Source organism: Oncorhynchus nerka, linkage group LG17 (genome assembly GCF_034236695.1).
Source record: "Oncorhynchus nerka isolate Pitt River linkage group LG17, Oner_Uvic_2.0, whole genome shotgun sequence".
NCBI classification, from domain to species: domain Eukaryota; kingdom Metazoa; phylum Chordata; class Actinopteri; order Salmoniformes; family Salmonidae; genus Oncorhynchus; species Oncorhynchus nerka.
Window position 1 is genome coordinate 14,616,611 of NC_088412.1, and position 14,813 is coordinate 14,631,423.

A 14,813-nucleotide genomic window follows, 5' to 3' on the forward strand; every position below is an offset into this window, starting at 1 on the left:
TAGGGCGAAAGCATGTACAGATCGACATGAATACACACATCCAGACAACACGTTATGTAACTGTAGTATGTTTAACATACAGACATAGGACAGGCAGCCATAAACGTTCACAGAAAAACAGACATAGGACAGGCAGCCATAAACGTTCACAGAAAAACAGACATAGGACAGGCAGCCATAAACGTTCACAGAAAAACAGACAGAGTGAACTGGACATAGTTCTCAACTAATGGTATACAGTTGGTGACAGACACATTGAAAGGGTTTTAGGTAAATCTGACATTTCACAGATATTTGTTCAATCAAATTGTATTTGTCACGTGCCGAATACAAAAAGTGTAGACTTTACAGTGAAATGCTTACTTACACACTAATAGATGAAAAGATAATAGTAACAAAATAAAATAACAATGAGCTATATACAAGGAGTAACGGTACTGAGTCAGTGTACTGGGGCACGAGATAGTTGCAGTGATTGATCGAGGTAATATGTAGGTTTGGTTAGGTGATTGATTGAAGTACTAACTGCGTAAAAAAAAAGAAACGTCTTCTCATGTCAACTGTGGCATCTTTCTTTTGGTGTTTTTCAGAGTTAGTAGAAAGGCCTCTTTAGTGTCCTAAGTTTTAATAACTGTGACCTTAATTGCCTACCGTCTGTAAGCTGTTAGCGTCTTAACAACCATTCCACAGGTGTATGTTCATTGAACAAGCATGGGAAACAGTGTTTAAAACATTTACAAAGAAGATCTGTGAAGTTATTTGGGGCGGCAGCGTAGCCTAGTGGTTAGAGCGTTGGACTAGTAACCGGAAGGTTGCAAGTTCAAACCCCCGAGCCGACAAGGTACAAAATCTGTCGTTCTGCTCCTGAACAGGCAGTTAACCCACTGTTCCTAGGCCGTCATTGAAAATAAGAATTTGTTCTTAACTGACTTGCCTAGTTAAATAAAAGGTAAAATAAAAATTTGGATTTTTACGAATTATCTTTGAAAGAGAGGGTCCTGAAAAAGGGACGTTTAGACTGCTACCGCTTGCCATGTGGTAGCAGAGAGAACAGACTGACATGGGTGGCCGGAATCTGACAATATTTAGGGCCTTCCTCTGACACCGCCTGGTATAGAGGTTCTGGATGGCAGGGAGCTCTGCCCCAGTGATGTACTGGGCCATACACACTGCCCTCTAACGCTTTTCCGTCAAATGCCGAGCAGGTGCCATACCAAGCAGTGATGCATCCAGTCAAGATCCTCTCAGTGGTTCAGCTGTCAAACTGAGGATCTGAGGTCACATGCCAAATCTTTTCAGTCTCCAGAGGGGGAAGAGGCGTTGTCGAGCCCTCTTCACGACTGTCTTGGTGTGTTTGGACCATAATAGGTCCTTAGTTATGTGGACACTGAGGAACTAACCTTGGCAAGCTTGGACACTGGGACTATGGTGGTCTGCTTAAAACGTGGGTATTACAGACAGGGTCAAGGAGAGGTTGAAAATGTCAGTGAAGGTCAGCACTAGGTGGTCAGCACATGCTCGGAGTATGCGTCCTGGCAATCGGTCTGGCCCCGCGGCCTTGTGAATGTTACCCTGTTTAAAAGGTTTTACTCACATTGTCCGGAACAGCTGGTGCGCTCATGCAAGGTTCAGTGTTCCTTGCCTCGAAGAGAGCTTAGAGAAGGCATTCAGCTTGTCTGATAGGTTTGCATCACTGGGCAGCTTGTGGCTGGGTTTCCCTTTGTAGTCTGTGATAGTTTGCAAGCCCTGACACATCTGACGAGCGTCAGAGCCAGTGTAGTAGGATTTGATCTGCGTCCTGTACTGATGCTTTGCCTGTTTGATAGTTTGTCGGAGGGTGTAGCAGGATTTATTTTTATAAGTGTCCAGATTTGTGCCCCGCTCCTTGAAAGCGGCAGCTCTAGCCTTTAGCTCAGTAAGGCTGTTGCCTGTACTCCATGGCTTCTGGTTAGGATATGTACGTATTGCCACTGTGGGGACGACATCATCCATGCACTGAATGAAGCCGGTGACTTATGTGGTAAACTCCTCAATGCCATGGGATTAGTCATATATTCCAATCTGTGCTAGCGAAACTGTCCTGTAGCTTTGCATCTGCGTTATTTGACCACTTCTATATTGAGCGCATCACTGGTACTTCCTGTTTGAGTTTTTACTTGTAAACAGGAATTAATAGGATGGAGTAAGTCAGATTTGTCAAATGGAGGGTGAGATTTGTATGAGTCTCTGCGTGTAGAGGTGGTCTAGAGTTTTTTCCCTAGTTGCACAGGAGACATGCTGGTGGAAATAAGTTGAAACGGATTTAAGTTTCCCTGCATTAAAATCCCCGGACACTAGGAGCACCACATCTGGATGAGCATTTTCTTCTTTGATTGTGGCCTTATACAGCTCGTTGAGTGCGGTGTTAGTGCCAGCATCGGTTTGTGGTGGTAAATAGACATCAAGAGGTTCATAAAGGTGGTATCCCAAAAGTCCCCCTATTCACTTCATAGTGCACTACTTTGGACCATCATAGTCAATGTACAGTAAACAAAGCAGGTGTCCTGCTTACTATACCTCCGAAACAGTGGGGGAAATAAACAAATGACGCCATTTATATTTAAGACAATCATCTCATGCAGAACGGAAATTATGGTCTTTCTGTGGGAAGAATGCAACAGCAGCCAATTGTCCTGTTCCGACACAGAGAAACACAATGAGACAGGAAGTGGGCTTTCTGGGAACACCACACACATACAGGCAACGCCTTTATTCCTCATTACTCATTCATTCTCTCATTACGAAATCTCTTTTCTGACTAAAAAAGACTAAAAGGGAAGAGACACGGTAAATAAAAAGTGATAGACGAGTCATTGTGTATATAGAGAAGTTAGAATTGTTTTGTGGCCTCCCTTCAGTTGAGCTCAAACCCACTGACAAATGCGTCAGACAGATGGTTGCTCACTTATAGGAAAATGGAGGCGAATGGTATTTTGCGCCACATGCCTTCGGTCCTGTCCCAAATCTCAGAAATGTTGATTAAAAAGAGACCGATTTAGAGTAGAAAGAGCATCTTTCCTCTCAAAAAGGATAAAAAAGTGGAAGTATAGGAGGTCAAGCCTTCACAAAGAGTGGACAACCATACCAGACTACCTGGCTACATGCTTTGGGAGCCAAAATGTATGTTTTGGCAGTGCTGGTATGATGTGGGACTTTGGCTGGGCTTTGTTGACCCCTTTAAAATTATTTTATTGTGCTAGAATCTTACCCATTTGTTTTGGCTTGTCACAAGGCCTACATTTAGACAGTCAGCCCAATTCTGATATTTTTTTCCACTTATTGGCCTTTCGACAAATCACATCAGACCTTTTCACATTCGATATTTTTCAGAGCTGATCTGATTGGTCAAGAGACACAATTAGTGAATTGGGCTGCCTGTCTAAACGCAGCCATTGTGTGGGCAATGGGCATTGCAACCATTACTGATTGCTTGGCTAGTGGTATTTGCTTTAGGGACAAAATTAGGTTTCAGTTTCAGAGTTTTTACGATCGTCTTATGCAAGTAGAGTACTAGACATACCTGATTGTTTGGCTTGTGCTGGGAAGCGGATTCTGGGATGGTGAGGGAGTGGCTCCTGGTGACCCCCGCCCCTACCGACAACTGCCGAGGCTGAGAGCGACTTGCGAGATGACCCTTCACCTCAGTTGGTGGACTGCTGCCGCCAGCCACTCCCTCAGTCTCATCTAGCAGCACGGCGTCCCAGGGGTCCCCGCCGGCTGGCCCTCCCACTACAGTCACGGTGCTGCTTGGTGCCGGTGAGGTGCCCTCATCACCCTCAGCTTTGCACCTGTTGAGCGGGTCCAGGTCCAGCCACTCGAAGCGGCTGACGGCAAGTGGTTCCACGGCAGATGGCGGTGGGTTGGGCGCCAGCGACACGGCACAGGTCGGTGCAGCATCCAGGTCAGTACTGGCTGACCTGCCGTTCTTCAAGTATTCCGAGGTGCTGTGGATCTTGTGGAAGAGCTTGGCCATCTCCGGGGTGACGGTGGGCTGATGGAACACCATGGCTCCGGGCTGCTGGATAGGAGTGAAGGCCATGAAGGAGGTCTGCGGGCCAGGCAAGCCCATGTAGGGCGGCATGGCTGGAGAAAAGCCATTCTGGAAGGAGCAGGTCTGGGGCTTGGGGAACGGAGCAGAGGGGAACATGGGAGCCTGATGGTGGGTTGGTGTGGACACGCCGGAGCCGGAGGGGGTGGAGAGGATGGAAGGCGTCCACTGGCCGTTGGGGAAGGGAGAGGTAGCTTGGCCCCCCGGGTAGGAGGCGCTGAGGTTGAATCCCAGCAGCGAGGAGGGCCGCGAGGCCTTGCCGCTGTTGGCCCCAAAGCTGTCGTCCAGCAGGAGCTTCTCCAGCTCCTCATTGGTCAGCTTGTCAACGTCGATGTCCTGGAACTTGTCCTTCTCCGCCTGCTTCTTGGCATCGGGGAAGACTATGAGGTCCTTCTCTGGTCGGCTGCTGGAGGAAGGAGTAGGCCTTGGAGCGGCAGTGGTGGGGGTCGCCGGGAGCGTGTGTCTCTTCTCCCTTTGTAGTTTCGCTAAGGCCTCCGCTTCCATGCGAAGGGCCTCCTCCTTACCCACAACCCCCATGGGCTGGGTCACGTCCAGCTTGAACCCATTACCACTGGATATCTGGGCCATGATGTCAATTTGAGGGTGCCATGTAAGTCGAGTTTGTAGTCAGCACGGGTGACAAATGGGTCAGACGGGAGATTTGTTTATTCAAACACCTGGGAAAGGACGAGAAAAGAGAGCAAGTCACAATACAGACATCACCAGGAACAGTCTACAACCACGAAGGGTCCGACAGAGGCATCTGTTCTGCATTTAGTGAGCCATTTCCATAGCCAATAGTAAAGTCTGCAAGACAAAAGAAACTAGCCGATCCTAATGCCGTTACATTTTAAATAGCCTAGCTGTAAGGGAACAATGTATTACCAAGATTTATCAGCTATAATCACACGGGACCTTTGACTGTGACTTGTAAAAACAACAGAGCAAGAGGCTTACTGACATCCTGAAGTATCGAAGTTTTTCAACATGTAGAGACAGCAGAGAGAAAATCCCTGACAGCCCCACATACACAATGATGCACAGTCAGGGTCAAGGTGGAGACCATAAAAGGCCTGTTAAAGTTTACTGCGCCTGACTAGCACAAGGACCGTCACATGGGTTTCACACTATAGTACAATGTGCTTCAAAATAAACCATCTTTCTTACTGATTTCACTGAGTGTAGCTGCAGTACGGATCAATGTCATAAGTGACTGTTATTTGGCTTGTGTGTGTTATTGGAGTGAAGAGTTGAGAATCTGGCCAACACATCTACTGCATGCCCTTTTCATTGAAATGGATTGTCTGTCTCATACAGCAGCAAGCAATAGCCATGTTAGAGGCTTACTTCTTCCTGAAAATTGACAACCATGATACGGGTAGATAGTTAAATGATGATGTCGTATGAAATGTTTCATAGACAGGCTAAATGATAATACCATGATATTACAGTGCCTGTTTTTTGTATTTGTTCTCTTCTGTAACAAATCTCAGCAGTATGGTACAGAACATTAACAGGCCTACGTGTTGTGATAAAAACATCTCCCTGGCTGCAACGTGTGCATTCATTGAGTTCCTCAAAACGACACAGCGCTCCTATTCTCCTCACTACCCAGGCCCTCAGTCAGAGTTATCCCCCCAGGCAACACAGCCCTTTCCTGAGCTCCCCTCCCATAGTGGTGAAGGCTAGCTGTGCATGGGATCTCCAGCTAGCCTAGCGCCATTGTACATGAGGAATTTGGCATGAAAGGCAGCCAGACGGGTCTCTTTCTCTCTGTATCATTTTGTATGCTACGGCCCAAGAGTGTCTTATCAGCTGTACTAATATCAGATCCTGGGCAGAGATTCCAGCGGTGCGGAGGGAGCAGCACTCAAACATTTGTCTAGCAGCTTTGTGACAGACAGCTCTGCCAGACAGACGTCGACCGAGTTTGATCTGGGTAAAGAAAACAGGAAGGCAGAGTGGTGGTACTGGATGATTTGTATTTTTTTGACTCAACATCATGTAGCCTAGAATATGCAGTTTTGTTTAGTTTTGCCCTCAGTCTTCCTTTTAAAAAGTAGCCTATACTTGGAGTAGATGCAGTGGGCTATGGCATCTGTTAATGCTATAGGCTAGGCCAGTGGTTTTCAAACATTTGATCGTTTTGTTGTAGCATTAAAATAGCTCACCCCAATCAAGGGCTTGACAGTTAGTTGACAAGTTGAATCAGGTGTGCTAGCTCTGGAGTAGTTCAAATATATGGAATGGCTGAGGGTCCCCGAGGAGAGGTTTGAATTGAAAGGGCTACAGGAAGGGATCAGGCCTATATACATTTTTCATCTTGTAGCTTTGCAGAAGGACTGCCAATGCCATTCAAAGTAAGGGTCACTGAGGAAGAATGAGCAAATGCAAGACTATATGCAATATAAATGACAGAATGACTGATAATAGGCCAAGCTGAATTATCGGGTCGATAGTCCTTTTGTAGTCTTTGCCGATTGTAAAGCTGCTGCTATTGTACCTGCCACTCACCGCCTGAGCCACGAGCACTGCACAATGCCGAGGAGTGTCTGAGACAATCACCAGCAAGCAACAAGCTAGCCCATCATCCAGTGACCAAAACCAAACTCCTATTGCAAATATTAGTTTAGTTAATTGACGAATAAAGGCTTGTGTCAACATGCCCACCCAGACATGCATGCAATAGCAAGCTAGCTATGTGAACTGTTAGCAAAGATCACAAGAACTGTGTTAGCTAGCTATATTAGCTAGCTAGATACACATGGAGCTAAGATATCAGATAGGAGCTAATAGCCAACGTAGCTAGCTAACATTAGCCGGTTATCATTTTGAACATGCATCATTTTCGACAACGAGCCATCTGACTTGTGGTGCAACGTTAGCTATTCACTGGTGTGCTGATCTGACCAACTGCAATCTTATCCAGAAATTGACAGTTGGTAGTCGCATTACATTATTGGTGTGATATGGAACGGTGTTTTAAAAAGGTTTAAATAAAAAAGTTAGCAATAGGTTTAGCTTCCTAAGAATCTTCCTGCATGTTTATGCACCAAGAAAGCTGAAGATCGGCGCTCGTGTGTGCGTTCACCCTTCTCAAACTATGGGCAGATTTGAGTCATTCAGACAGAACATGCATCGTCGCTTCATATTCTTCCCTAACCTCACTCTCAAGATATTAAGCACATTTATGGCTTGGTAGCAAAAGTCATCGCCATTGAGGGAGTTCTCATAGTAGCAGTAAACTTCAGCAAGTGATATGAGTGATGGAGAGAGATATGAAAAGGAGCAGTTACAGCCTAGCTCTATCCAATCGTAGCAGAAGGATCAAGATACGGTGCATTCGGAGAGTATTCAGAACCTTTGACTTTTTCCACATTTTGTTTAAGTTACAACATTGTTCAAAAATTGATTACATTTTTTTTTTCCTACAGCAATCTACACACAAGACCCCATAATGACAAAGCGAGAATAGGTTCAGGAATGTTTGCAAATTTATAAAAAAAATAACGTATTTCATTTAAGTTTTCAGACCCCTTGCTATGAGACTCGAAATTGATCTCAGGTGCATCCTGTTTCCATTGGTCATCCTTGAGATGTTTCTACAACTTATGTCGAGGCACAGATCTGGGGAAGGGTATCAAAACATCTCTGCAGCATTGAATGTCCCAAAGAACACATTGGCCTCCATCATTCTTAAATAGAAGAAGTTTAGAACCAAGATTCTTCTTGGCCGCCCGGCCAAACTGAGCAATCGAGGGAGAAGAGCCTTTGTCAGGGAGGTGACCAAGAACCCGATGGTCACAAGAACCTTCCAGAAGGACAACCATGTTTGCAGCACTCCACCAATCAAGCCATTATGGTAGAGTGGCCAGACAGAAGCCACTCCTTAGTAAAAAGGCACATGACAGCCTGCTTGGAGTTTGTCAAAAAGGTATCCAAAGGACTCAGACCATGAGAAACAAGATTCTCTGGTCTGATGAAACCAAGATTGAACTCTGAATGAAAAAATGTCATATCTGGAGGAAACCTTGCACCATCCCTACAGTGAAGCATGGTGGTGGTACCATCATGCTGTGGGGATGTTTTTCAGCGGCAGGGAAAGGGAGACTAGTCAGGATTGAGGGAAAGATGAACGGAGCAAGGTGCAGAGAGATCCTTCATGAAAACCTGCTCCAGAGTGCTCAGGACTTCAGACGGGCGAAGGTTCACCTTCCAACAGGACAATGACCCTAAGCACAGAGCCAAGACAACGCAGGACTGGCTTCGGGGACAAGTCTCTGAATGTCCTGAGTGGCCCAGCCAGAGCCCGGACTTGACCACGATCTAACATCTCTGGATAGAACTGAAAATAGCTGTACAGCAACACTCCCCTTCCAACCTGACAGAGCTTGAGAGGCTCTGCAGAAAAGAACGTGAGAAACTCACCAAATACATGTGTGCCAAGCTTGTAGCGTCATACCCAAGAAGACTGCCAAAGGTGCTTAAACAAAGTAATGTTTATTTTTAATACATTTGCAAAAAATGTAAACCCCATAATGACAAAGCAAAAACAGGTTGTGTGTAGATTGACAAGGGAATAATAAAAATAAAAAGGAATTTTAAAGTAAGGCTGTAACATAACAAAATGTGGAAAAAGGGGTCTGAATACTTTCCAAAAACACTGTTCAACCCACCCATTTCTTGACAGATAGCTGAACTAGCCAATTCAGTCATTTCATCCTGGCAGCCAAGTTGTTTAGAGATGCGTCCTAACAGAAACATATATCTATATAGATTGATATCTCACTCTCTCTCCAGAGCACAGATTATGTTTGATCTCAGCTCACTGGTCACCATAGCAACACCCACCCGTAGCACGTGCTCCAGCAGGTATATTTCACTGGTCATTCCCAAAGCCAAAACTTCCTTTGGCCGCCTTTCCTTCCATTTCTCTGCTGCCAATGACTGGAACGAATTGCAAATATCACTGAAGCTGGAGTCTTAGATTTCCCTATAACTTCAAACATCAGCAGTCTGAGCAGCTTACCAATCACTGTACACAGCCCATCTGTAAATAGCACACCCAACTACCTGATCCCCATATTATTACTTACACTCTTGCTCTTTTGCACCCAATTATCTCTACTTGCACATCATCTGCACATCTATCACTCCAGTGTTAATGCTAAATTGTAATGATTTCACCTCTATGGCCTATTTATTGCCTTACCTCCCTACTCTTCTACATTTGCACACACTGTACATAGATTTTTCTATTGTGTTATTGATGTCATCTACAAAATAGCTTCCAATATTCTACTCAGCAAACTGGATGCAGTTTATCACAGTGCCATCCGTTTTGTTACTAAAGCACCTTATACCCACCACTGCGACCTGTATGCTCTAGTCGGCTGGCCCTCACTACATATTCATTGTCAGACCCACTGGCTCCAGGTCATCTACAAGTCCATGCTAGGTAAAGCCTCAATTCACTGGTCACGATGGCAACACCCACCCGTAGCACGCGCTCCAGCAGCTATATCTCACTGATCATCCCTAAAGCCAACACCTCATTTGGCCGCCTTTCGTTCCAGTTCTCTGCTGCCGGTGACTGGAACGAATTGCGAAAATCGCTGAAGTTGGAGACTTTTATCTCCCTCACCAACTTCAAACATCTGCTATCTGAGCAGCTAACCAATCGCTGCAGCTGTACATTGTCTATCGGTAAATAGCCCACCCAATTTACCTACCTCATCCCCCTACTGTTTATATTTATTTACTTTTCTGCTCTTTTGCACAACAGTATCTCTACCTGTACATGACCATCTGATCATTTATCACTCCAGTGGTAATCTGAAAATGTTTAATTATTCACCTACCTCATGCCTTTTGCACACAATGTATATAGACTCTTTTTTTCCCTACTGTGTTATTGACTTGTTAATTGTTTACTCCATGTGTAACTCTGTGTTGTCTGTTCACACTGCTATGCTTTATCTTGGCCAGGTCACAGTTGTAAATGAGAACTTGTTCTCAACTAGCCTACCTGGTTAAATAAAGGTGAAAAACCCCCACTAAATAAGCATCCATGAGCACAAGTCAGGACATTACGTTGAAAGCATCTGCATTGAATAGATGTTCTTTTATATTCTCAAACTAACAGCAGTGCCTACAGTATATGACGTCCTTCCACACAGGGGTGAAATGCTGGAGTGATGTTGCTATGGAAATGTTGTTGATTAGTAGGCTAATGGAAGTCCAATGGAAGGCAAACAGATTGTTTATCATCTGTGGCACCATAGACTCCACTGATCAGACAAAACAAGCTCAATAACTCAATGCATGCACACACTCCTATTGAATATGCATTCACCTGTATTGTAGGCCAATGCCATCTTAATTTACCCCGTTTATCAAGAGATTTGCCATTCATATAACAATTATTACCATTATGTTTGTTTTTACCAATCTAAGTACAATTTATTGTTCGATATGAAAATTGATGCTGTAATGCATAAATGGCTGTCTGGAAAATTGTCATCAACATTTTCTAATTCAATGATAAGCCCCCTAAAAAATACACATCGGACATTCTCTAATATAAATGGATGGACATGAATCGCAAAAAAAAAGAAAGTTTATAACAGAATGTACCCAAATGTCTCTTACATTTAGCCTCCACATTAGGCTACTATGTGGGGCTGCAGGAAGGCAGGCTAAACCTACAGAACAAAAGTTCCTGACCGGAGATGGGCATCATGTTTTAGAAGCACTTAAAAAGGGAAAGGGTGAAATTAAAATTCAAAAGCAGTTGGAGAATAGGCTCAAAGTAAAACATATCTGTGTAAACGATGTTGGGCTAAATTCCCTAATGACGTATTAAAGTAAAACGTGTTAAAAAGACAAACGATACTCGAAGCTACCTACTACTAGGGAAATGTCTGTTTGACTAGAATCATTTATGAAGGATGGAGGGGTCACGACACCAAATTACATTCTGAGTTTGGAACTTCCAGAAATCATTTGTTCACTCGATTGAGTAGAATAGCCTCTTTTGCATTTCAAATTGCCTAATAAAAATGTAAGCTAACAATCTACTGGGCAGCAGATCAAAGTACAAAACAACATCTTTAAGAAAGGAATGAGTAACCAGGTCAGTTTGTACAGTGATGGCTGGGCTAAATCTAAAATGCTGAGCTTCCTGCTGCTTTGGGTCCAACAGAGAGCTGGTGCAACAAGAAAGAAACACATTGACATGACTTTAGAGTCCACGCTTAAAAGTAGAGTCTCAATACCCTATACACAACTACAATGTCACATATTATTGACATAGATGAGATTTGAGAGGTAAAAGTATGCAACAAAGTGGCAATAGCCTAACTCAAAATGTCAGTTCATGTGCACTTCAATGCTCATGGTTCCCACATGCAAACTCTGCCACAAACAACGTTTCCATCCACAGTTACTCGAATAAAGTCATACTGTATAAATAAATATCACAACTGTGATGGAAACCGGTAGTTTCGCTACAATTTTATAAATGCAGACAATTTATTCATTCGACGCGGTGGGAACTTTGTGTCTTACAGTTTATTACGCAATAAATGGTGGTGGAAATGCCTTTATGCGCAAATATTAATATAGTAACCACCATATGACTTGAGAAAACAAGCCGTTTACTAGGCTACAGATTAAATAAGTTATGAAGACCTTCACTGGGTGGTGAAAGTGCACAGTGATCTTGATGCTCTTTTCCAATAAATATCGAGGGTCTTATTCTGGTGACATGATCGATGCTTGACTGCCGTTAGACAAATAAAAATATGAATGGCTCTTATCCATAATCTCCTCATGTGGACTAGCCTACCCACACTGTATCTGCAAGCTATTGGCTAGAGAGCACGTGTCAGAGTAGGCATATTTGCTATTCAACACAACAGTTTGTGACAAAACTATCAGTAGAGTTGAAGATGTGATGGAAACACATTGAACTTTAGATTTGTATTCGGTACATGAAGACTTAAGTGAAAAAGTACAGTGGGTGTACTGTCATCATACACTGATTTTTATCCACAACAAGTCTGTTGCGTGGAAACACCACTGGTGGGAAAATGTGCATATTTTCTTTATGCAGATATTTTAAATAGTCGCATGAAAATCTGTCGCCAATTGGATGGAAAACTAGCTAGACACAGATCCTGCCTTTCCTTCTGGGAAACATTTCTGATGACTGGACAAATAGTTATTGGACAATCAAAGGAGCACCTGCTTCTCCAGTCTTTCTGTAGTAACATTACTAACTGTTCTACTGTAACTAGGCCAAGTTTAACAAAACCATAATGATCATCTTTAACACCAAGATACTTGCTATGCAGTTGAACAACGACTTTAATTTTAAAATCCTCCTGCTCCTTATAGGACACATCACTGCACTCTATACTCCTCTGTAAACTGGTCATCTCTGTATACCCGTCGCAAGACCCACTGGTTGATGCTTATTTATAAAACCCTCTTAGACCTCACTCCCCCCTATATGAGATATCTACAGCAGCCCTCACCCTCCACATACAACACCCGTTCTGCCAGTCACATTCTGTTAAAGGTCCCCAAAGCACACACATGCCTGGGTCACATCTTTTCGGTTCACTGCAGCTAGCAACTATAACCAGCTGCAAACAAACTCAAACTGGACAGTCTTCATTCAAAGACTCAATCATGGACACGTTTACTGACAGTTGTGGCTGCTTTGTGTGATGTATTGTTGTCTCTACCTTCTTGCCCTTTGTGCTGTTGTCTGTACCGCTACCATTTCTTTCTGCCATGTTGCTGTCATGCTGTGTTGTCATGTGTTGCTGTCATAGATCTCTTTATTTATTTTTATTTCACCTTTATTTAACCAGGTAAGCTAGTTGAAACCAAGTTCTCAATTACAACTGACCTGGCCAAGATAAAGCAAAGCAGTGCGACACAAACAGAGTTACACATGGAATAAAAGCGTACAGTTAATAACACAATTGAAAAACAGAAAGTCTATATACAGTGTGTGCAAATGGCGTGAGGTGGTAAGGCAATAAATTGGCCATAGTAGCAAAGAAATTAAAATTTAGCAAATGAACACTGGAGTGACAGATGAGCAGATGATGATGTGCAAGTAGAAATACTGGTGTGCAAAAGAGCAGAAAAGTAAATAAAAACAATGTGGGGGGATGAGGTAGGTAGATTGGATGGGCTATTTATAGATGGGCTATGTACAGCTGCAGCGATCAGTTACCAGATGTTTAAAGTTGCTGTAGTGTTATCTCGTCGTGATGTGTGTTTTGTCCTATATTTACACACAAATATATATATATCCCAGCAGGAGGCCTTTTGACTTTTGTAGGCCGTCATTGTAAATACGAATTTGTTCTTAAGGTTAAAAGGACTTGCCTAGGTAAATAAAGTTTAAAAAAAAAATGTAACACCTGACTCGAGCTGAACTTTGAAGCCGATCCTATTACTGTTGCCACAAATACAATTCGTACTTTGATACGGACACGTGTCAAGTAGGATTTCACAAATTGAAAATAATAATTTAGAGTTGATTAACTAGTTCGAGATAATTCAGAGAATAAACTTGTCAATATAGTTTGGCTACATTGACTAACTTCAAATAGCCAGACAGAGTGAGAGAAATCAATTTAAACATCGAATCAATTTTGGTACGCGACGGTGGCATAACTACGTGCCATTTGTCTTGGAATAATGTGCTCTGGAGGCGTCAAACGTTTATCTTCGTTGATCAGAATTTTGCACAACACTGATTCAATAATTTAAAGCACTCCGTGACCTGCCAACAAAGTTAAACAACAAGGAAGAAACGCAGGAATTTGAGTGCGAGCAAAGCCCGAATACCTGACCTATTTTGGCCAAATATAATTATCGGTATCTTAACTTTTCCATACATATATGATCAGTAAATAAATATAATTTCTCACCTTTTAGCAGTACGATGTTTGTAGCCATTTTTCTGAAGCTGCAATTTTTATCCATCCACTCGCTCGCGCAGACACAACGTCAGTTCCTGTTGAGGTAGTTTGGTTTGATCACGTTTCACCAAAATCATACAAAATTGGGAAACAGCGTCACCATGTGCCACAAAACAGAAAGATGACAAGGAAAAATAATACTGGAAAATCTTTGGACAATGTTGATGTTATCTGAATCTCTGATTATAATTGGTTTATTTATGCGTGATTGGCTATTTGGTGTCACTGTCCTCAGGTTCACAAACAATATGAACAGCTAGTAATTTTATTTTGTATGCTCCATTTGTAGTCAGATGTTTTTACTTAGCTTGAGAGTTGACTACTATGAGAAAAACAACAAACAGAACAGCTTATTCAAATAAAATAAAACAATAGCTGTATCATCTTAACCTCAAGACACACGACATGAGAAATTCTAAGACATTTACATTTTAAGGGCTGTGCATTGCATTGAAATTACTACTGTAATTCTTGACTCCCAGAATGACTCAAATACAGGCAACAGTTGAGACTGGAATGGGTTGGACCACGTCCCAATTCAGCATCTCTTTGGCTCCGCCCTCTTGCTTTACCCAGGTTTGTAAACGCCACGTACATCTTGCTTCACAGCACCTTGACCAACAATTTTAAGAAAACAATTTGACTGACTACTTCTGCCCAACTGGCTGCCAACGCGACTTTTTCACAGAGCAAAGAGAACATTTCTACCCAATGAGGAT

General features: G+C 43.0%; 1 protein-coding gene across 1 annotated transcript in view; it reads right to left on the minus strand.

Moving 5' to 3' along the window:
• The window catches only part of LOC115144709 (phosphatidylinositol 4-phosphate 3-kinase C2 domain-containing subunit alpha-like), a 70,956-nt gene extending 56,836 nt beyond the window's left edge, over positions 1 to 14,120 (minus strand). Inside the window, exons 1-2 of the mRNA XM_029685737.2 lie at positions 14,044 to 14,120; positions 3,560 to 4,764 (exon numbers count right to left, since the gene is read on the minus strand). Coding sequence (XP_029541597.1) covers positions 3,560 to 4,675 — 1,116 coding nt within the window. The 5' untranslated portion in view covers positions 4,676 to 4,764; positions 14,044 to 14,120. The remainder of the gene's footprint in view (positions 1 to 3,559; positions 4,765 to 14,043) is intronic.
• Between the last annotated feature and the right edge of the window lie 693 nt (positions 14,121 to 14,813).